We start from the raw sequence: 23,072 nt of genomic DNA, 5'->3' as shown, positions 1-23,072 counted from the left end.
AATATTTTATTTTATTATGAAAGTGTTAGTTCATCAAATAAATGATATTCCCATAGTTCACCAGAAACAACTTTGGTCATTCATCTAATATTTCTCAACAATGCAGTTGTATTAAAAAAGTTGTACTATAAAATTAAAGCAGATGTATTAAAACAAAGAATTTTGAAAAATTGGCAAAATCTGTGAAATAAACCAGTGGTGTGATGTACACATAAATGTTTTTTTAATTGCACTATATTTTCCCCCCACTATTTCAACATTTCACAGACTTGGAAAATTGTATTGTTAAAAATAATTCAGCATGAACAATGCCAAATGTGCTTCTTTTATACTTCTTCAAGTTCAACTCAGTTCACGGAAACCCATTCTTTGTTGCCTGTCAAGGGCACAAAAGGGATGTCAGTAATGCCATAACAGTCCTAATGCCATTGCAGCCAGAGAATGAGCAAGAAAATCCTCATCAGGGGGCTGCAGATAGTCATAGTATGAGAACTGACACCAATAGAAATTCTTTAAAAGAATTACAAAACAAAATTGTAAAAGGTGAGTGGCCACTTCTGAGCAGATGACTCAGGAGCACTTGAGAAAAAAAGAACAGTGAAAAGATTTCAGGTCATTTTAGAGTCCAGGGCATGGGAGTCAAGCTTGAAAGTGATCTCAGGCTTCTCATTTCTCAAGATAGTTAAGGACATGGGAAGAAAAACAGATAGCCTCCAGTGCAAACACAGCTTATTTTGACAAATGCATTAAAATCACAAAAGGAGACTGCAAATATTTATAGCATTGAAACAGACTGACATTAAATTTTATTTGTATTAGAATTTTAAAAATTTTGATGATTTGATTGCAGACAATTGACAGCAAAAGGAAGTAAGTGCTGATACTTACAATTCATCACAATGTATCTTGGATACCAGAGAATATTCCAACATGTATTAAAGGAAAAGATTGTCAGTTGGCCCCTAAAATTCCCATACTTATGCTCTAATACAGACATGTTAGTCACATCATAGGCTGCCTTTATAGCAGTGGAGAAAGGCAGCAAGTATCTAGATGGCTATTAGAGATAGCAGCTCGAACTCGCACACTTGTCTACCCAGATCAGGGGAACTGATTTGAGCCAAAATCTCTACTTCAGTAAACACTCCTGGATTTTGAAAAGCTTTTCTGCAACAATGTGGATGCAAGTTACTAGGTCTGATGTGTACATATATATGTATATATGTGCATATGTATACATATATGCAGACGTATCTAAACATTTATGCATCTGTTTCCAACATGCAAGACAGTATCAAATTATTGCCTATTTTGATGGAAAGAATTAGAAAACCTGAAGGCTGAAGGGGCCAAAAGGAACCTTCTTTGGCATTTCATACTCCATCTGATTGGTTTTATCAGCCTTTGATCTTTTGCAGAAATTGAGTATCTAAGTTTAAATCTCATAGTGAAGCTCCACCTCATGCCTTACTCCTGGTTAAAGCAAGTAGTAAGTCACTCTGACTCTCTCATTTATATCATTGTTCATTCATGAAGTCCCCACTCCTTCACCAAGTTATGGTACTCAGAACATTACCATGAAGATTTTCCCTTTCCAAATTCAAACACCATTTTGTTCTGGTAATTCAGAGAATCTGTTTTATCCATCACATTAGATACAGCCATTATAATAGTTCCCTCCCAGTATGCCACAGCCATTTCTACGGTGCAGTGGAATTCAATAGCATTTTTCTGTGCATTAGGGATTTTCCATCTATATTTACATGAAACAATTAAATGAGCAAGGATTCCACTAATCTGAATAAGCCTGTGAGCCGTATCCATGTTGGTACCTCTAGGAATATCAAATTGTGTGACACTGTGACCTGATTTAGTTTTCAAAGGTTTCCATCCTCCTTTTTAAAGCAGCCCTCTTCTCAGTTAAAAATGGGGCTACGGACCATTCCTTTTAAGTGTATGATAACAGCCTTCCACTTCCCCCTCCAAATCTTTACTGCAATACTCTGTTTCAACAACTTTCCCATCCAGGCAAGCAGTTAAGGTGTCAGTCTTGCTTCAGAGAGACAGAGGAAAACTACAAAACATTATTTCTTGCTCAAGTGAATCATGTATTTGTCCTGTCCAAGGGAATCTGAAATGTGATACCATTTATCTATACTATATCAACTGTTACATAGAGGACAATATCTTAAATACATTATTTGGAGGTTTTAGATTAACGGGTTCAAAACCTTCATCGATTAATCCCTATGCCAATACAGTGCAATCTATTCCACTTCAGCAGCTGATGTAACTATGTTAACATTATTCTGGCTCGAGCAGTTGATGGAGAAGTCTGAATAGATGTCATTTGTTCTGAACGAGAGGCTCTATTCCCTATATTCAGTAACTAATGATTAGTTAGTTGCTAACCAAGCCCCCAGTGGTTAGTCATGATAATTAGTCTATGAATTATCAACACAAAAAAGTCTCTTTCACATTTTTTCATGTTTTCTCTTGTTTTTTAATTGCTTTCTCTGCTTTTAATTTTCTTAGCTAGAGCAGACATAGAGACGGATTATAAATCCCTTTCATCCTATTTACAGCAGCAACTGCATTTCAGATTCTGGTCTGGCCGGCTGCCAGATACAAGCAATACATTTCCTCCAGTTGCAAGCAATAGAATTATTCTGTCTTTGTTATCTCACATTTCCCTGTGTCTTTCTGAAGGACAGCAATGATTCTCTGCCAACGTTGTTGTGATGAATTATATGCTTTAGCTGTTTAGCACAAGGGTGAGCTATACAAAGCCACAGGAGGCTGGATTTAAAAAATGATTCACAGGAGTTTCATTGTTTTTTTAAACCACTTTCATAATAGTAATGCTAATATGGCAAAAATATTAAGTGCAATTAGGGAGATGATCAAAATTAGAAAATGCACAGGCTTTTTCTTTCTCCCATGCCTGTTTTCCGTGACACTAGGGTCAAAAATTAAAACCTCTACTCAGCATGGGAGACTCCATGTCAGGTCTATGTCTCCCAGATGCCTTTGAAAATATCTGCTTCCATCATCACTTATTTTACTGGAGTTTATCCCAGCATGTTTATGATTGCATCCTATCCTATTCATTAAATTACATGTTGAAGAAATTTGATTGTGCATATTCAGAGTTCTTGTGCACAATGAATATGCATGTCAGTTTTGAGAATCTTCTCCGTTCTTACACAATCATGAATTAAAATTTCTTTTCCATTGAAATGGACATGATTTTTCCTCCTAAAATATGAGTTTTTTTTAGGATGGAAATCTTTTATGTTGAAGTGCATTAAAACTACTTTTTCACATATCTGTTTATATTTTAGAGTGAGGAAATTTGGTACCTGTATATATTAAGTTGGTTTACACAACTGATCTCTTACCCTGTTTCCTACAGTTATTTAGTTGTCAACGAGTATTAATTTTGAATGCTCTAAAATGGAAAGACAGTTCTCGCTAGTACAAAGACTCAGTCTCCCTCTCTAAAATGTTTCTGGCTTTCCATGAAGATAGATTATAATGGCTTTCATATGAAATATTCTATTCTGTTCTGTTCCGTTCGAATTGTTACACTGCTTTCATCACTGCGCTATCCTAACATCTTCCAAAAGTAAGTTAAATGAGGTAGACAATATCTGCTGCTTCTTTTTCCATTCCTCTCTTCAGAAAGTTTTATTGGCTAGATTTGTTATTAAAGGTTGTAACAAGAAAAAATAATAGTAGGCACCTTAAGAAATAAAAGTGGACATCTTGAAACCTTCTTGCTTTGAGGACTAAAATGCCACAGCTTTGGTAAATGGGGCCTGCCTTTGAATTCAAACATATTCCACAAGTTTTCACAGTACTTTTATCCCTTTGTCAGTATATCCCATTTTGTTTTAAGCTCTAGGATATTTTATAGTTTGTTATCATTTTTCTCTTCCAACTAACTTCCCCACCTTCTTAAATAGTGAGGTGGAGAATGTGGGGTTTTTTTTCCTTTTCCTTTCCTCCTCCACCAAACTCACTAGCTGCCCAGTCACAGCCTCCAGGTTTAGCTCTGCAGTCTCGTTTCAAAAGTCCTTGATGACGATGCCTGCCGGAGGCCACCGCGGCCTTCCCTCGGCCAGTGTCACTTGAGCAGTTGTGAAGGACCTGGCAGCCACGCTGCAACGCGTGCCAACACCAACACAGACCATTGGCTTCGTCCCCAAACTCGCAGGCGGGGGTCTCCCCACCGAGGGAAGCGCGCCGGGTCTCTGGCACGCACCGTCCCGCCGGCAGTTCACCAACGGCCGCCACAGGACGCCAGAGTCCCGCGGGCACCGCCGGGAAATACTTGGTTCTGCTTCACTTCGGTATGTTAGCGCTTCGGCAGCCGGTTGGGGCACCGGCCGACCCTGCCTTACAGGCCGCTGTTGGGGCCGCCGACCCGTGCTCGCCGGGCAGGCTGCAAGCGGCACCCGCAGGGCGGCACCAGCCCCGAGACGCTGCTTCCCCTGCGGCGGCGGCGGCGCCACCCGTCCCCGTCAGGCGCCACCGGAGCATCATGGGACGGAGACGGCACCTGGCGCCGCCGCCGAGGCGTTCCGTCCCGCTCACCCCGCCCTTCACAGCGACTCAGCCAATCATCAGCCGAGCTAAAGCTTCCGGCCAATGGAAGGGCGCCCGCCCCTCGGCCGCTCCCAGCCTCCCAGCCACCAATCAGCCGCCAGGAGCCGCGGCGCGCCGCCGAGCTGGCAGGGCGGCCAGCCAATGGCAAGCAGCGGGGGCCCTGCGTCCCTCTGCGCCCCGTTGCTCGGGCAGCGGCCGCGGGGAGCCTCGGCGGCGCGGCGCGGCGCGGCGCGGCGCGGCGCGGCGCGGCCCCGCCCCGCCCCTTTAAGCGTAGCGTGGCAACGGCCGGCGCGTCGCGGAGACAGGTGGCAGGTAGCGGCCGGGGCGGCGGCGCGGGGGGGAGGGGGCGGTGGGGGGCGCCGTCGGGCCTGGTCGCCTGCGGGCTGGGGGTACCGCGGGGGCGGAGCCGGAGCCGGAGCCGGAGCCGGGCCGGCGGGTGGGGGGAGGGGCCAGGCCGGTGCTCCCGGGGCTGCGGCGGGAGCTGCCCCGGGCCCGCGGGGTTCCGGGGGCGGGTCGAAGCTTCCTGCCGAGCACCGGTCGCCTGCGGGCCACAGGCCTTCCCCGTGCGGCCCCTTCTCCCCCTTGGGAACAAACGGTTGCGTTTGAACGTGCTCTCAAGGATGGTGGTTAGTTGTTTTAGAAAGCATTAATTTAAAATATATATATATACACATATATGTGTGTGTTCTTTAAGAGCTTTTCCCCAGCAAAGGAAGGTCCCTTTGGTCCCCTCCTGGCCGTAGCGCCGGCCTGGGTTTTACCTGTTCGGCCTTCGCACCTGGGGCCGATAGCAACTTTTTTGTTTTGAGATCTGCTGATGAAAGTAGCATTAAGCATTATGGTCACACAGTCAAGTAACTTTAAAGTTGGCTTTTAAAACTCTGTGGCATTTTACTTCCTGGAAAGGTGGTGGACTTAAAAGAAATACGTTACAGTTCAGTTAGCAGCTGTGGAAAGCTTCCCAATAAAATGCCTGCTTCTCGTTTAAGTGTTGTCAGTGAATATACTTTGATGCAATATGCGTTAATTTCTTTGCTCCCCTCCTTTTCTGGAAAAGCTGCAGCATTTAGGTGTGAAAAGGATAGCTGGAGGTAGAGGGGAGAGACCGCTTTCTTTGTAAGTCATTCTTTGCACTTAAATTCAGCAGTTCAGTAATCTGGATTGACGCTTTTGTACTTGTCTGAATATGGCACTTTCACTGTCTCTTGCTGAGAACAGGTGGAAAAACAGAGTGGACCGTTAGAGGTCGGCAGCAGTACCCGGGAAGTGGCATATGATGACAAGTAAAAGCATCTAGCTTTTTGTGGTCTTTGAAGAGCATTAGGATTGAAAAGGACTTAAAATTGTATGAGTCTTGCATTACAGAACTAAGCTCAGAATGTGCTGTGAAAGAAGCATTATTGAGTAATTTTCCCTTCTCTGTGTTGCTTAATACCTGTATTCCAATAGTTTAGTTTCTGTGTTGACGAGTGATAGGGAAACAGCATTCTGTCGTCATTGCCGTTGTCATTCTATCATCAGTTGTTTGGTGTTCTCTGTTTTGTTTTCTGTCGCTTGCTTTGCAGTGGCTGGAGCAGGACTAGTTTTTGTAACGTTGAGCATGTTTTCAATACAAAACATGTAAAATAATAGGTGAAAGTTGCTGAACTGGAAGAGTGTGAAATTCTGAAAACAGAAAACTTTCTTAAGTTTGTACAAGTCCCAGGTTTACTTAATATGTTCTATATTGATCTGACTTTGATGCACTAGATTTCTAAAAGCACGTGTGCAGCTTTTTTTCCACTTAATAGACCTATTACCAACCCATGATGTTTCACTCCTCACAAAATTATTAAATGTACCAAGGGAACATAGATATCTTTGTGGATTTTCCTCACTTGAGTTAAGTTGAACTTTTATATAATCGACTCAAACTAGTTGGTAAGAGTTAAAAAGTCAATGAACCAAAGCATTTCTTAATTAGACGGTCCTTATGCTAACTGAAGTAAAACTCAAATATCTTAGTGATTTGTTCATTCTCAAGATAAACTGTACATTCTTTATGCTGATGATACTACTTTATAAACTGCAGGTAACTGAATTTGGCAAGAACTGTCAGACTAACGTTTCTGGTTTTGTATGATAATATTAGCAATTTATAAAACTGGAAACCGTTTGAGCATTCCAAAATGTTTTTGGAGATTCCACAAGGGAGCTTTTATTGGTTCACCTTTTTGAATTGGTTTTCAGTCCATTACATCTCAAAGTACCTCCAGAATGTATCAAAAATTACTGTTCATTTATGTTTCTATATGTGTCAAAATGATGCTTAGAAGGATATTCTCAAAATCCAGGAATATTCAGTACTGAAGTGAGAGATAATTCTTATCCTCCAGTTTTTACATTTTACTTTACAAAATACAATTTTCTGTTTTAAATACACTCTTGAGATATGAAAGCATTCTTCCAAAAGATTATTGCCTGTTCAGTGAATACTTGTGGGACTGTAAAATGACTGAGCAGCTTTAAGTCGGTAAGTGAAAGTGAGTATTCTTGTGTATATATAATTAGACATCTTGACAACTCAATTGTAGATATTTAAATTTTTTTCTCAATACAGTTCCATTTCTTTTCATTGACATACGTTTTCTTCTCAAGGAAAAGTCTGTGCAGATATTTCTTTCTGTCCTTTTGAGTCCTGAAGGCAGGCAAAGTTAGGGTATTTTTTGCCTGTATCTACACTGTTAAAGGCATCTGCTCTGTAGAGTAATGCCTGCCTCCCCCCTTCAGGTTAAAACCTCTGGAGTGAACTGGCATGCCCATTCCAGGAATCCGGGACTCCTCTGGATGTCATGTGTTCCCCTGTGGCCCTAAGACATACTTGTATCCAAGGAATAGAGCAGGTCGCTTGAATTCCCACCAATTTGCTTTATTCAAAACATTTTTAAGGACAAGAAAGGGAACACATCTTACATGCAGAGCCAAGAATTTATTGTTAGTCTAATTAAAATCTTAACAGTCTCAACAAAGACATATTATTAATCCAAAGACTTATTATTAGTCAAGATATTAACACAGTACAAAGTCTATACAGCTAAAATTATAAATGCATAAACTTTTTGATACTGAGCTGTTTCTCTGGTGTTGTCTTTGCCCATCCACTGTCCTTCTGGGTCCCGAGGCCAATTGCTTCAGTTGGGAGTAGGGGGTCTTTACAGCAAGTCATCAGCATCCCAAATCCTTCCCTGGGAGAAGTTTGATCTTGGCACTGTCTTACTCTGCACCTTGTGTCAATTTGGGATCATTTTTTTCATGTTTGTTAACACACTGTACACCTTGCTCTTTCTTCACAGATTCACAGTTCGACATTACATCTGAATTTACTATAGATGGTGTGTTTTACATATGTTGGGTACTTGCTCTGTGTTGTCTTCATTTCCTATAAAACTGGTTTTACCCGGCTCCACAGGCTGCATCCATCTGATGACCACTAGTTGACCCTTGGTGAGCTGTTATAGCCTGGGGCCCCAGTATCATCCTATGCCTGGGCTTTCAAGCCTCTGCAATCATCTCATGCCTGTACTCCTCTATGCTGCATTTTATTCAAGGGTCACAGTTTACTCTGCACAGAATAACCACTTGTTACTCTCTGTTAGTTATAAAAATATGTGTAACAATAGGTGCTGCAGCACACAATTGTACAAAGGCAAGCAAAGGCTAAAACAAATTATCTAATAGTCAGCGGGTTGTTAGATATTTTTTGTTACAGCTAAACAAAGCTCCAGGCTGTCCAAAATGAGTCTGGATGAGGTCTGACAAGTCCTGCAACCCATGTTGTTACCTGAACGCGAAGCCTGTGGTGTGTTACAAGCAATGACAATGCTACACTTGGTATAGGCCACAAGGCTACGGACACAATGGCTGTTTTTTAAGGTTTTTCCATTCAGGATGCCTGAAATGAAGCAAGGTCTGTATTACAGCCCACCAGAGCACTATTTTTATAATGATGCTGTTATGTGTTGCGTTCCCTGAAATTCTGTCCTGTGGCGACACAACTGGTGTGATCTTATCTGTGTTCCCATAGAGAAAAACTTATCCCCAAAACTGTGCCTGTGTTTGAGGTTGGGTTTGGCTTGCTCCAAAAGACAGCCCAGGAGCAAACTAACATAACTGCTGTGCAGATGGTCCTGAGACAAGGGCTTAGGAGCGGAGCTGTTTGGCACTATGGATGCACCCTGATATGTTCTAGTATGGTCTTAGTCTCACACTTGTCAACACCTCTGACAGTCGTCTCTACATTTAGAGACAAACAGGATAGTGTGACTATGGTTAGGTATATACTTTTAAAATATATTTAATAACTGCATTACTGTAGAAGAAAAAATAACATTCTTTACTGATCATTTGAATGTTCTCCATGACTGACACCTTCCAGCATGTGTTTAGCAATCCCTAAGACGAGTGATCTCAAGCGTAGCTTGTCTTCTTTCTGGTCTTTTTAGTTTTCACCAAAATACTTTTTGGCATAAGTTTTAGGCATCTGACTTATTTGGACCCCTTTGAAAATATATAGGTTCCTAAAAACATACTTTTGGAAAGGTTAGTCCCTAAGGAAAGGAAAACAGTCTTTTTCAAATAATTCAGTAATAATTTCACACCAGCCGTTCAGTTTAGAAATCTACCTAAAAATCTTGGAGGATGTGTGGGGATATTTATCCCATTGCTTCCTGCCGTATAGATTATAAGGGCAAATCCATTCCAGTCAGTGGAGACAGTTAGGTGTGCTAAGAGTGAACTGGGCCAGAAGGCTTGAATTTATAATGAAAACTGTCTTGGCAGCTGACATTTATTTTCTGCTTGGCTATGCAGTTCTGCATGTATAGACAGTGGACGAGAAGGCTGAGGAGCGTGCTAAGTTTATTTTATTGCTAAAGCAAAGTGACCTAATATAGAGAAATATTTACAGCTCATTTACAGGTGTGTCGAATGCCCTGCAGTATAGAAGAGTTGTGATTGAAAGCTGCTCAGTTCTTTATTTGGATATAGTTTGCTTGACCATTTAAAAATGGGCTAGGAGCTTGTTATGTCATTCAGCAGGCAGAACTGATGGGCTCTGATGCGAGTCCAATTTATTCTCCCTTTAGAAGCTTGATGTCTTCAAGTTGGATAGAAGGGAGATAGTGAAATAGGCTTGAAAACCATGAAGGGTGGTGAGGGAGACGAGACATGGGAGGTTGAAACGCTTCATAAGCTGGCAAGAAAATTCTTTTGACTGAGAAGTAAGATTCTGCATACGTCTGCTCCACAATGCAAGGTATCTCAGCAAATGCAAAATAAGGTGACTCTACCTTGAGATTAGAGGATTTTTTGGCTTCCGTCAAAAGATAGGCTGCGGTGGCAGCCTTATTCTCTATTACAACTGCTACAGCTGACTTAAAGTAACTGCAGATGTAATGTTTACTATGTACCAGCAGTGTGGCCTCTCTTATCAGCTACAAAAAAGCAAAAGGCTCTATTTGGATTTTCCCGTAAGGCATATGAAAGAAATATATGTGCCAATTCTTGAAGGCATGAAGTAGCAGGTATTGAAGGATGCAGTACCCTGATACATAGGTACAGTTGCATTTGGGATAGAATGTCCTTCAAACAAAGGGGACAACTGATTTTCAAGCACAAAATTTGACATCATCAGACTGTTAGAAATTGAGATATGAAATATTTAGTCTAATTGTACAAATACTGTTTCAGTTCCTAATTTAAATGTGTGTAAATCAGTTTCCTGAGTAGTTTCACACTTTGAGTTGTCTTCTCTTTTGTGTTCCAAATACTTTTTATCTTCTTTCTAACCTGGGAGTAATTTATTATTCTAGCTGTGTTAGTTTTCTGATTTCTCTTTTGAGGGTGAAGTGCCTCAAACTATGGAGTGAGTGTAGTACTAGCAGCATTCCTAGAGTGGTGTCTGTCCCACTTAATATAAACAATAAAGCTAGTACACCAAAGCAACTGGTATAAGACTATAGGAATCCTGAATAATTTTACAGTTCTTTTTACCTTTCTTTCTTAACACGTCTGGACTATAAATACTGAACAGCAAAAGAAATTGTCACTTTTTTCTCTCTCTAGATTGTTACAGAAACATGCGCTCTAAATGGTAACTACTGCTTGTTAAAATGAACTGCAGAGATCATGCTTTGGAGATGAAGATGATAAACACAAGGAATTAATCCAGCTGCTGCCATTGTGATTACTAAAAGGTCCTTCATGTAAAAATGAACAGTCTTTGAGAAAAATCTGGAAAACAGCTAGATCTAAAAATGGGAGAAAGAGTAAGGAGCCCAGATTCTGAACATGACAGAAAATCAGATGAGGATAAAAATAGTGACTCCTATTATTCAGATGAAGATAATGCATCTCATTCATCTGGTCGCTCACCAACACTAAGCTATCAGTCTACAAACCAGGGGAAAAAAGATCACAAAACGCAGACTTCAGACAGCCTTGTACAGTACCAAGGTAGGTAGATAGGAGAAACTGGTCCTTTGAAACTGCTTGCAAGAGCTGCTTATGTAGCCAAAACTGACTATATTCTTACATGGAGGTGTTGTGATTGTAGTGTCATTCTTGAAAGACACTATTCCCCATTTTAAGTATATGGTCCAAAGTGTAAACTTGGTATTGGAATTTTCTGTTCTGCCTTTAATTTGGAGAAATTCTTGAAAAGGCTTTGAAATCTAGATTGTGAGGTTCATGAGAATTCACTTCATTGGTGAGTGGTGCCATTCCTGCAGTGTGTATTAGTTAATCTTTTCGTACCTGAATGTGACATAAATGTTCTTTACATAGAATTATTTTTTTTTTACCCAAGCTGTGGACAAAATGAGCGTCAAACACAGAATGGATGAGTATACATGCAAAATATTTAGAGGAAAGTGTAAGAAATATTTTGAAGCTGTTTTTTGCTGCAGAATATTTTTGGTAGAATAGAAACATAGTAAGTGCCAGCAGTGGGGAGGAGAGGGGTAGTATTGGTGCTGTACACATATGCAAACAGTGTATTTCATGGCTACCATATCCCAGTTTTAAAGCCTGAAGTATAAGCTGGTGCTTAGTGTATTTCTTCCAAACACTGATCTACCTTAATGAAATATATACTCTATATACACAGTTGTTTTAAGAGTTATTTTCTGTGGATTATATGCTTTGTTCTTTGAGTGTGGCTTGAGAGGCAAATAAGATAGAAACAAAATATTTAGCTTTTATCTGTGGAGTTGATAATAAAATAGTAACATCAAACAGAATTGGGAGCGATGCCTACTAGTAACCAAATAAGGATACTCTATGGAAAATAACTTGTATTACAAGACTAAATTACTCAGGAGAGGACTGAATTTTCATGGGATTTATAATTTTGCTTTGGAGACTTTTTGTACTGAGCCTTTAAAATTGCTGTTTTGTCTGTAGGTATGGCAGCTGGATTCAAAAATACTATTGCATTTGTCTAGAAGAATTACATCTTGCATAATACGTAACTAGCTAAAGCTCAGCTAATCATTGCCATTTTAAAAACATAATATTGTATGCGTAAGAATACAGTATTTCTATCTTAAGCATTTTAATCAACAGCATCAAATATTAGCAAAATATGACTGTTACTACTCATAAGATTAGATCAGTAGATCATCTACTTTTTAATCTATGAAAATGAGCATAAGCCTATTTTTATATGCTTTTTGTTTTCTGTTACAAAAACTACAGTCTCTGCTAAGTATAATAAAATTATTTCAGACGGAGCTTTATTTCAAGAAGGATGCCTGGATAGACAAATTACATTGTCTTACAGTAAACATGCTTTTTATTTTTCCTCTCTTAGCCACAAAGAAACTGGGTTCCAAATATGCACCAAGCAAAAGAGGGACACGATGGGGTTTCCGTTCCCAAAGCCTCACTAGGGATTCTCCTGCAAAAGATATAGATCTTGTTACAAAAAGAGTTCTTTCTGCTAGGCTGCTGAAAATCAATGAGCTTCGAAATGAGCTGACTGAACTCCACATCAAACTAGATGAGCTGCAGAAAGAAAACAGAGCGCTGAAGAGGCTTCAGCACAGGCAGGAGAAAGCCTTGAATAAGTTTGAAGACACAGAAAACGAAATCTCTCAGCTCCTTGCTCAACACAGCAATGAGATTAGAATATTAAGGGAGCGCTTACGAAAATCTCAAGAGAGAGAACGTACCACTGAGAGAAGACTGAGAGATTCAGAAGATGAACTGTACAGAACAAAAACTGTCTTGCAGAAACTGAAAAAGCTGTCTGCAGATAAGCACCTTGCTGAAAGAGATGACCTGGCAAAGAAATTAGCATATGCAGAGAACAGACTAGAGGACACTGAAAAACGAATTAAGGTGAGATGACTGACTTTTTATAAGAAATTAAAGTACAGGTATTTCTTACAAGAATGAATTGTCTTTTTTTTCCACAGTAGTGGGACAAATGGAAAATCATTCTTTTTATCCATAAATAGCACCAATTAAATTATTTCCAAGGTGACTGTATAATTATATACTCAATGGTTGTGCGTTCAAATTACTATTTACAAATTAAGTATATATTGTCAGTGTGTACAATGTAGACTTGTTCTTTTAAATGTTTTGGATAACTAGTAATAATGTTTCAGATATGGATGCAGTTATAATTTAACTAAACATCTAATTTATCCCTCTAAAGGGGAAGCATTTATTAAAAACATTTTCTGGGTATTTAAAAGACCTATATTGTAAAATTTTAAAAATATGTAACTGTTTTTTTGCATTCTTTTTCAATTTTGCTAATTGCATTCGTACTGTATTTGATCGTCCTCTGTTCTGCACAGCCTGATGGCTGAGTCAAACAAAATTACAGCAATTCTTTTTAATGCCAGAATGAACTTTAGCACATCTCATGGCTACCCATTTTAGAATCTTGTGCATTGTATTTTAATTTTATTCAGCAAAAATATTTCCAAGTATGTATGTTAAAAAGTCATCTTACTTAAAATTGCTTTTATTTTGTAAATGTTATTAAATTGTTGGTAGTTGCATGCAGTACTATATTTTTTATCTGAAATTGAGTTAGTCTTTAAAAAGATGTTAATGTTGATATCTGTATTAGTAATTAAGCCTAAAATGCATTACAGATATAACAGGTATTGGAAATCCAAAGAATTAAACTGGAAACTAAGCTTTCATGAAATAATAAATCCAAAATATAATACGATGAGTTACCCAAACAACCTCAGCCTGTAGCATCACTATCTAGCACCTATAGTTTCCTAATCAGGTATTACAGCATCTGTAGTACTGGATAATATTAAAATGAAATTCGCCTTAAAATGTAGGGTGGTTATTCTGCTTTTTCCCTTCTGTCATCATCACAGGTTCACTTTAAACAAGTATTGCAAGGTCTCAAAATGAAACTGCAGTCACAAATTTGTTTCTAGTAAAGGAAGGCTGAGTATTTTTCTTGTCTCTTTCCTTCGAATTCTAAACTGTGAGGCAATTGGAGATTCATCTTACAGATCCAGAGGTCCTCTTCATGTCTGTGCCTAGAGACTAGTAAAATTGAAAAGTAGTGTGTGTTCCCATTGTGTCCTCAAATCACCTTTCAGTACTTCAGAGGATGAGCTGCAGTACCTGCAGATGCTCTGTCTGTTTGCCCCCTCAACATTAGGATTAGGATTTAAATGTGGTGTGCTAAACGTCGTAATGGTGGAGTCAACATCTGAATCCAAGATACTGGTTTACATGTGTAATTTTATGTTGGTACCTTGATTGTAAAAAGTAATTCTGGTTATTAAAAAGTATTATTTCATCATTTCAATTAAAGGATCTGGAAAAAAATCTTGAACTAAGTAGTAGCAGTTTTCAACGACAGCTGCTTTCTGAGAAGAAAAAGGTGCATGAAGCTCATGAGGAAAACAGAATTCTCCAAGAAGAGATGAATCAGTTAAATCAGAAGCTAAAGGTAAAATGTCAAGCAACACAAGATAGTGACCATGTTCTGGCATTTTATCTTTGGAAATATCTGTAATTAAGTTTGTATAGTTTACCAGTGATTGCACATTGTGATGTGTACTTAATTATGTTGCATGTGAGTTCCTTTCCCACTTTAAATTGAAATGTTCAGCTCTCTGACCCTGCAGTCTTTTTTTCGAGCAGGAATGTCTCCATGTTAATCATTATTGTTAGAGTTAGTTAAGAAAAGCAAGATCAATTACATAGCCAAGAATTACTATTAAGTTAAATTTACTAAACTTGCACAAATTAGTATTTGCCCCCTATATGTGACCAACTTCTTAAATTTGGCTATAAGGATTGTTACTTTGAAAATATTATCATATTCTACTTAATCAGTTTGTCTTTAGAAAGAAAATACCAAATTGGTACCTGAACCAAAGTACATAGAGGAGTTCCTTTGAAACCATAGGTCTCAAATAAGGGTATATAATGCAGGCTTACCAGTTTACTACCTTGCCAGCTGCCAAGCCAGTAGAATTAATAACCCATAAATAACTCAGTTGTTTAGAGTGCATGTATTAAGAATATTTTGTTTGTGGAGAGTTTGATATTTTGAAAACATTTTAATTTTCAGATGATTTCTGATAACTCAGTGCTCATTTCTATATTTCATTCAGTAAATGTCTCTGCCTCTATATTACAGTGAGTCCCTGTTCTGAGGTACTAAAACTCCACGTGACAAGGACAATGTTAGCCTTGAACTTTTTAACTCTTTACGATACTGAAAATTCACTTGTGCAGCATATAACTATTATTTATTTTAACTACAGAGATGCTGTATTTTTTCAGAATATTTTTCTCATGATTTTTAGGGAGAAAAAGCTCTCACTGCTACAGTTGTACAGAAAAAGTTAAGAATGTGGTTATTCTCCTTAAAACATTAGGCTTAACTTTTGATGCCCTTAGCCAGTTTCTGCTACCAACATGTATTTTAATCTTATTTACAGCTTTCCTAGTGACTAGTAAGTAAAATACTCATTCTGCTATATCTACTTCATTCATTCTCAGGAAAAAGAAAGAGAACTCGAAGCAAAAAATATATATGCTAATCGTATGTTGAAGCTATCGCCAAGAAAAGACACGGATGTTATACAAAGAAAAAAAGGTAACTTGAATAAAGCAATGGAGGCATAAAAATTAATAGTGCCACTTTTAGGTTAGACTCTGTTGCATTATATCATTCACGCTATTTAGTGTTTAACCCTACCACTGCTTGTTCAGGAACGTTTACTGCCTTGCACTGCTTTCAACACAGCGCTCATCAGGAAGAACAGCACAATGTTTGTCTGTTTGACTGTTCTGTCGGGTGAGCTACTTCCTTTTATCCTCAAAGAATATGTATGTCCCAGAACACAATATTCCAGAAGTATCAGTCAGTAATTTCTTCTGGTGTGAGAAGGCAGCCTCAAGCCTTATGCTACCTGCATGTGTGTGTGTCTGTTTGCCTACTCAGACTGTTTTCATTTTATCAGTAGGATTTACTTGTAAGAAGAAGCAGGAATTTCTGGGACTGTTTTAAATACTTAACACCAACATTTCAAACAGTTTATCTGCTACCCATTTTAGTATAGATAGCCTATTATTCAATTTTAGGTTCAGATTTAAAAAAAAAAAAGTCATTTCATAGAGATAAATTTATATGTTTTAAAGATGCAAACAAGTGAATTTTAAGTTTGTGAGTTTGCTTCTCTACATGTAGCTTCTGTGACAAGCAATAAGAAGATGAACAAGATATTTTGTGGGGATTTTTAACAAGTGTTCAATATGCCCAAATGATTTTATAAGTAGTTTTAAGTTTGTTTTTAATTTATGGATTTGTTTCAGTAGACATTTTTGCATGCAGTTTTTTTAATTAGGTTTACAGATACTGAAAACAATTATGTGAAACTTGTCAACGCTTTCCACTTCTGTTGGTTCTGATATACTCCTTTATGTTTGCTGCAAATACTTAAAAATGGGGGATTGGTATATTGCAGGATATTTTTAAGTGAAAATGTGACTTGTTTTGTTTGCATTTTTAACAGCCAACAACCAAAATATTAAAAAAGGAGCACAGCTCACAAAAGGAGTACAAACCAGTGGATACTTTTCACCAGCAGAATTTTCTCCAGAATCAGAACTTGTTTGTGATGAGGCAATAAATAAGAAAGAAGAGATTCTTTTCAGAATAGTGAGTTCTATAAAAATTTGAGACTTGCTCCAAATAATGTACCTATCAGACTGTTTAATGCTCAGTTTATATTTCAGAAAATATATATAAATATACAAATATAAATGTACAGAACATCTAATTGATATTTTAATATTTAAGGGGAGCTATAAACTTATAGACATACCATACTCCACTTTTGTGACACTTAATCCCTCATATTCTGTATCTTACTGGTTACCATTAACTCAGTCTGTTGGGGTTTTTTTTTCCTACCACTGTCATTTCTTTGAAGTTTTTCAGACTTCATTATGTTTTTCTCCCCTTTCCTTTATTTCTGATGCTTATTTGAACAATCTGTTGTAACACAGTGCTGGCTGCCTTGTCTCTTTTTTGTTTTGGTCTTAATTATGATTTCTTTTACTTTCCAGCTTTTTTTCACAGTGCCTAAATCCAACACTTCCTCTTATAGCCATTGTTTTGGTATTTCTTCTGTCGTTTGTCCAGCTTTGTGAATGTGATTGGACTTTTTTTGTTTTTTCTATTTCTGTTTTTATTATAAAATAGTACCTCACTATTTTTAATACTTTTGAGACTTCACACTAAAATTAAAGAGGTTTGTAAGGTAGAATTAGACAAATTCTAGTACAAATTGTATGAATCTTGATCTTGATTACGTGAGGCTAAGAATATTTGTAAGAAATAATAATGGTTGCCGTCTTGACTGGCCTCCTGATAGGAAGGAAGCCTTTTTATAACTGACAGTTTCATTCATACGTCCTCTCTTCCAGAATTCTTTCTGTAAGTATCAATATAGTTTAATGTGTGCATTCTTCCAGCACTTCAATATGTAAGTTGCGTAACCGCACAGTTGGTACAAGTGGAGTTCGCAGTGTCCAACTGTATGTTATCTTACAAATCTTGTGAACTGGTGTATAGACATTGCTTTTAAAAAAGTAAATTAGATTTGGGTAGTCTGTGCTTTCATCAGTTTTCTAAGTCAAGCATGTTGAATTTCATTTTTTGGGTGTTCATTTTTTAAAAACAAAATTCATGCACATGAAAAATATTTGAGGTTGTTTTGGATAATAGTTCTGCTTTCATTGTCTGTTTATTAAGCAGAAACTGTTTTATTGATTTGTCAGACATGTATTGGGCTCTTTTACTCTGAAAGAAAGCACAAGCTACAAAGCATCTAACTATTAGATTAGGCCGTTTTTCTCTTTACTTCATTGCCATTACTTCTGTCTGTTAGTGATTTTTACTGATGACAATATTTTCTCTGCAACTTTTTTCCTTTTAAACGTATTTATAATCATTAGCTGATTTTTCAGCCAAGAATGAACCTTTCTCTTTTGGTGTTTATTACTTGATACTCAATAAGTTTAAGTACCACTGTGAAACTGCCTGAATCTATGACCCACTCACTTCAGGGAAGAGATCAGACTGTGGAAATAAAAGGTAACTAATTACTTGCTTGTTAAATGAGTAAGGGGCTGGTCTGTCTTCCATTACAGACCTTGAAAAGACAGCTCCTGACTTCTAAAGAAAACTGTACCCTAATGTGGTGTTAATTTTGCTTTACGACATTGGAGCTGCAACTTTTTTTGAAATGTGTAATACAGAATACAGTTGATGGTCTATTAATTTTGTTTCAGGTACATAAAACTATGTTACAGGTAATAAGGTTTTAGGGCCAAACCCCTGGGTTGTCAAAGCTGCTTTGTTTTAGATGTTTTGCTCATTTTTATGTTCAGCAGTAAGAATACGATTGCAGAGGGACATAAAAGTTCCTGTGGGTATTTTTTTTTTTTTGGTTGGTTGTTTTTTTCTCCATCAGTTTCTGGTTTCTGTCAATTTATTTCAGGAAAAAGAAACTCAAGATAAAGAATTCAAAGAGCAAGCAGACCTCCTGAGACGAGACCAAGACAGGGAAGGGGAAGAGAAACTGAAACATGTTCAGGAACTACAGGCTTTAGAGGGCAAGGTTCAAAAACTGCATGATGGTAAGAAAATGGGCAACTGCAAGCTGGAAAATATAATACAACATAGAATACTAATCAAAGAAGGCTACTAGTTTCTTGTGAGAGCAGCAAAGTGATTTTGCAGAGATCACTACAGTGGAAGATTATTTTCAATTATGTTATGCAAACAGAATCAGAAGGAAATACAGGATAAAGAGTAACCTGTATCTTGTGCTTTGCTACTGCACACCCAATCACAGCTAAAAATGCTGTCCACTAAGAAATATTGAAGCCTGACATATCTTTGCTTTACAAAGTTGGGATGGCATAACAGCTAAAAGCTGATGTTATCTCTAACTTACTAGATGTTATTAAGGTAGGCAGGGGATTTTTGTTATTATAACAAATCTGTTTTCATTAATATGGCCCATTTTTTCAGTACATTATCTACTTGTATTGTTTGAAATTGTAGGTTCTCTTTTCACTTGTCGTTATCTGAATCATTTGGTGTGGCTGTTTGAGAGATGTCGGTTTCTACCATTACATTTTAATATTACTTTTTTTTACTCATTGGTTTTTTGAAACATACTGAAATCCCTTACATTCATAAGACTCTTAATATTTAGAAGTGTTTTTGATGTACTGCATCCAGTCAGGTTAAAATACTCTCTAAGTGGCTGTGGTGAGTGAACATAAACACTTATTATAGATAACAAGGAAGAATTCTAAAAATCTGTAGCTAGTTTCAGAGGAGAATTCTGTGTAAAGTCTCCTACCTCCACTGCCATCAATGCATGACTTACATAAGCTACGACTTTGCTCTATTATGTCTCTTAGTAAAATGATTCTGTCACTCTTTCCCATCTTACTCTATAAGTTGATATTTTCCCACCTTACATACAGAAATACATACACTATTGAAAACATTGCAGTTATTTCTGCAAGCTTGGTGTGAAGTACAGTAGATAACATGGAACTTGGCGGAAACATTGATCAGCAATTTGAATTAAGTTTTCGAAGGGAAATGCCAGTGTGTTGAAGTGGCCAAGTAGCTGTTACTCAGCTTTGACCTAACGTATAATCTATTGTGTCCTAATGGAAAAATACTTTAAAGAGAGACTTTTTCACATGCACATAAGTATTTGCAATTTCTATCTGGAAGTAGCTTATTACTGTTGTTTTGTACCTTTCATGTTGCTTTATGGCAGTGCAAACTGACATTTGGTATTTCCGCAAACACTCTCAATGAGTTCACGTGGAGATGTGCAGGACACTTGTGCGAAGGTGTTTTGAGTGTACAGCAGATAGTGCAGTTTGATTCATGCACAACTCAAAATCAGTAATGACTTCCTATGGCTTTTTTCATCCGCATAGCTTTATGGGAGTAGTTCCCCTTGAGGAAAAAACAGTGTTTCCCAGAACTGTCCTGAAGTTAGTGATTCTGACAAAGAAAATAAAGTCCTCTGCAAGTCAGAGCTATTAAAATAAGTGATGTTACATTCATCCTCATTCAAACCCAGGAAATGAGAAGGCAATTGGCAGAAATGAAATTCTTCTGAAGCCCTAAAATCTGGATAAAGTCCTAATCCCTTTATAAAATGACAGTGTACTTTTTATATCTTAGTAGAAAACCTGGTGTGCATTTGGTTGCAATTTTTGAAGAATTTAGTTTTGCAATGGGAGAACCATGCTATGCATGGAAGAGCATATTAAAAACTCAGTGGCTTTTGGTTGCATTATTTTCAGCATGTTTTTTTAAAGGCATATTACTTTAAATAATGTTTAAACATTTCCTGCAGAGTTGGAAAGGGAAGAATATGACAAAATGAAAAAAGAAAGTGGCTTTTTATTGGATAAAGAAGAAAAAACAAAGATGGAGACAGAAATACACAAACTTGAAATAGAGAGAGAAAGCATTGAAATGCTGGAAGAGCGACGAAAAAAAGAGTTGCTGCTTGCTAAAATGTATGAAATTGACAGAGAAACTCAAAACGTGATGAACATGAAACTTGTTTCCCACGCACTACACACAAACACAGCAAAAAAATCTGACTCCCTAGAGAAAAAAGAGAAAACTAATCAATTCTTTGAGATTCCAGAAAAGGTTATTAATGGATTTCCCCAGTACGATAGTGAGGATGATGCCACAAGAACACAAGGGCAGAAGCTGAGAAATCCAAGGACCTCAGATTCAAGTAGTGAGTTAACATTTGGTAGTTATGTACCTTCATTTGGAAAAGGATCAGGGAGACTGAGCTGGCTTAATCAAAAAAGTGACCACTTAGAAGAAAACGTTAAGGAAAACATAGATTTCAATAGTAAGAAAGAAAAGAAATCCAATTTAATGGAGCAGCTCTTTGGAAGCAGTGCCAATCCCTTCCATACTTCTAAAAGTAATGATACGACACCTTTTGACATAGATTGGGATCCTAGTAATACTCTTCCTGTCAATAAAAAAAGTAAAATCAAAGCAAAAGGGGACAGTGAGCTTTTCAGTGAAGAAAGAAAGCTAAACAGACACCGTTTGCAACACCCTACAAGCAAGCCAGTAGTTAACGCCATTGGTTCTTTAGAAGACGAAATTGAAGAAGTAATCTTACAATGACCATATTTTTATAGTTTTCATATGTATATGCTAAAAAAAATATTTTCGTACAATATTTATTAGATACAGATTTGAAACATTTCAGATATATTGTAAAGCCTTATGAAGGAATGATTTACATAAATAGGTACATGTGCAGAGGAAAGATGCACTCTAATAGAACAGCATAACCTAATGCCATCTGCAGTGTATTTCTTGTAAAATGGGATATCCAAATACAGACCTCAGAGATCAAGCAGTGACTATTGGGTCATGATTCAGTGGCTTGGGGCTCCCGAGGGATGCTTGCTCTGTGCTGGGAGAGATGCGGGTAGGAAAGGAAGGAGTCAAAAAAGGCTTACACCCACTCTGCCATCGGTCTCCTGCACTGTCCCTTCCCTCTTGCTCTCTTTCCCTTCCCTTTCTCTCTCTCCCTTCTTTCTCTCTCCTCCCCTTACTCTTTCTCTCTCTTTCTTCCCACACTCTTTCCTCCCTGCACTATCTTTTTCTTTTTCTTTCTTTTTTTTTAGGACTCACTGATATGTAATGGTATATAAAGTAAAATTATACTTCTCAGAAGGGAGCATTATTATTTATTGCAGAATGAGCTGGCTAAGAAAGCAACAAGCTTTTCTACGTCAGCACTGGCATTCAGGGCAGCTGCTAGACACGCATCTCTGGCTAGCCAAGGTAGGAAATGGCATTTTACCTGTAGGCTGCTCACAGTACACTACTCTTGATTTGGAGTACTACTTTTAGGCTTCAGATATTTCTCAGGCATTTGGAGAGCCTCTTAATTGTGTTAGGACATGGCATGTGCAACTTCAGTGTTATGGAATTGAGAGAAGAGGCTTTAACTAGCACAGAGCCTCAGATAGAAAGAGAATACTGTATACCACAATCATGTTACCACAGAACCACCTCAACAGAAGCACAAGTAACTCAGGAACAGCTGGGTTTTTTTTGCTGCATAGATCCACTGTAGATCTTCCTACCAAACTTGTCTAACTGTTCTCATATTTTCTGGTTATATTTATTATGTAATGCCATTTTTGTAATTTCTGAATTTTTATGTAAAATTCCAGTCATCACTAAGTTGTTTTTTAACCAAATCGTTTTATTAAAAGAGTTAAGTTAAAGTTTTGTGTGTAGATCATCCTTAACACAAAGCTCTCCTGCTTTTTTTATTCATGAGCATTGATACTGGGGGGTGGGAGAGGTGTAGCAAAACTGCTAATCATGTTATTCACTGCATGGTGTGTGTACTTAAATTACGGATGTAGACAAGGAAGTATATATAGCAGAGCCATTCCAGAAAATCAGCTGATGGTCATTCCCTATTAGAACTATAGATTTTGAAAAGCCTCTCTGATATGCTCCCTATGAGTCTGATTCAAAACATACTAAAATCCAGAGGAGGATTCTCATGATTTCAATATGCTTTGAGTCAAGATTTCTGTGAACAGAATGGTTCTTCTGAGAAGAAAAGCTGGTGTCTGCATCATGAAATAACTTTATTTGCTTCCCCCATTCAGAAGGGAAATCAGTCACTGATCTAGACCCATTGTGTGGGGCCATTCGCACTAATCAGTCTGTAGTGAAGAGTAATTCCTGTTCACTTACTTGCTTACAGTCCAGGCCTGCTTCTACTGATGGTATTGCAGAATTTGGCGTGTTTGTTTCGCATGCGTTCGTATAGAGGGTCAGAATAGAAGGACAGTTCTGACCAGAAACG

The 23,072-nt window shown here is 38.0% G+C and overlaps 1 protein-coding gene across 1 annotated transcript; it reads left to right on the top strand.

The window, feature by feature from the left end:
• Nucleotides 1-4,809: 4,809 nt before the first annotated feature.
• LCA5 (lebercilin LCA5) lies at nt 4,810-22,476 on the top strand. The gene is made up of 8 exons (XM_064508700.1): nt 4,810-4,923; nt 10,714-11,103; nt 12,461-12,990; nt 14,450-14,587; nt 15,649-15,745; nt 16,665-16,810; nt 18,657-18,795; nt 20,553-22,476. The coding sequence occupies exons 2-8, from the start codon at nt 10,905-10,907 to the stop codon at nt 21,356-21,358; spliced, it is 2,055 nt and encodes a 684-aa protein (XP_064364770.1). The 5' UTR covers nt 4,810-4,923; nt 10,714-10,904; the 3' UTR covers nt 21,359-22,476.
• The last annotated feature ends 596 nt before the right edge of the window (nt 22,477-23,072 follow it).

This window comes from Dromaius novaehollandiae, chromosome 3, assembly GCF_036370855.1.
Source record: "Dromaius novaehollandiae isolate bDroNov1 chromosome 3, bDroNov1.hap1, whole genome shotgun sequence".
Lineage (NCBI taxonomy): Eukaryota > Metazoa > Chordata > Aves > Casuariiformes > Dromaiidae > Dromaius > Dromaius novaehollandiae.
Note: the sequence above shows the minus strand (reverse complement) of the source record. Positions and strands in the feature narration are given on the sequence as shown.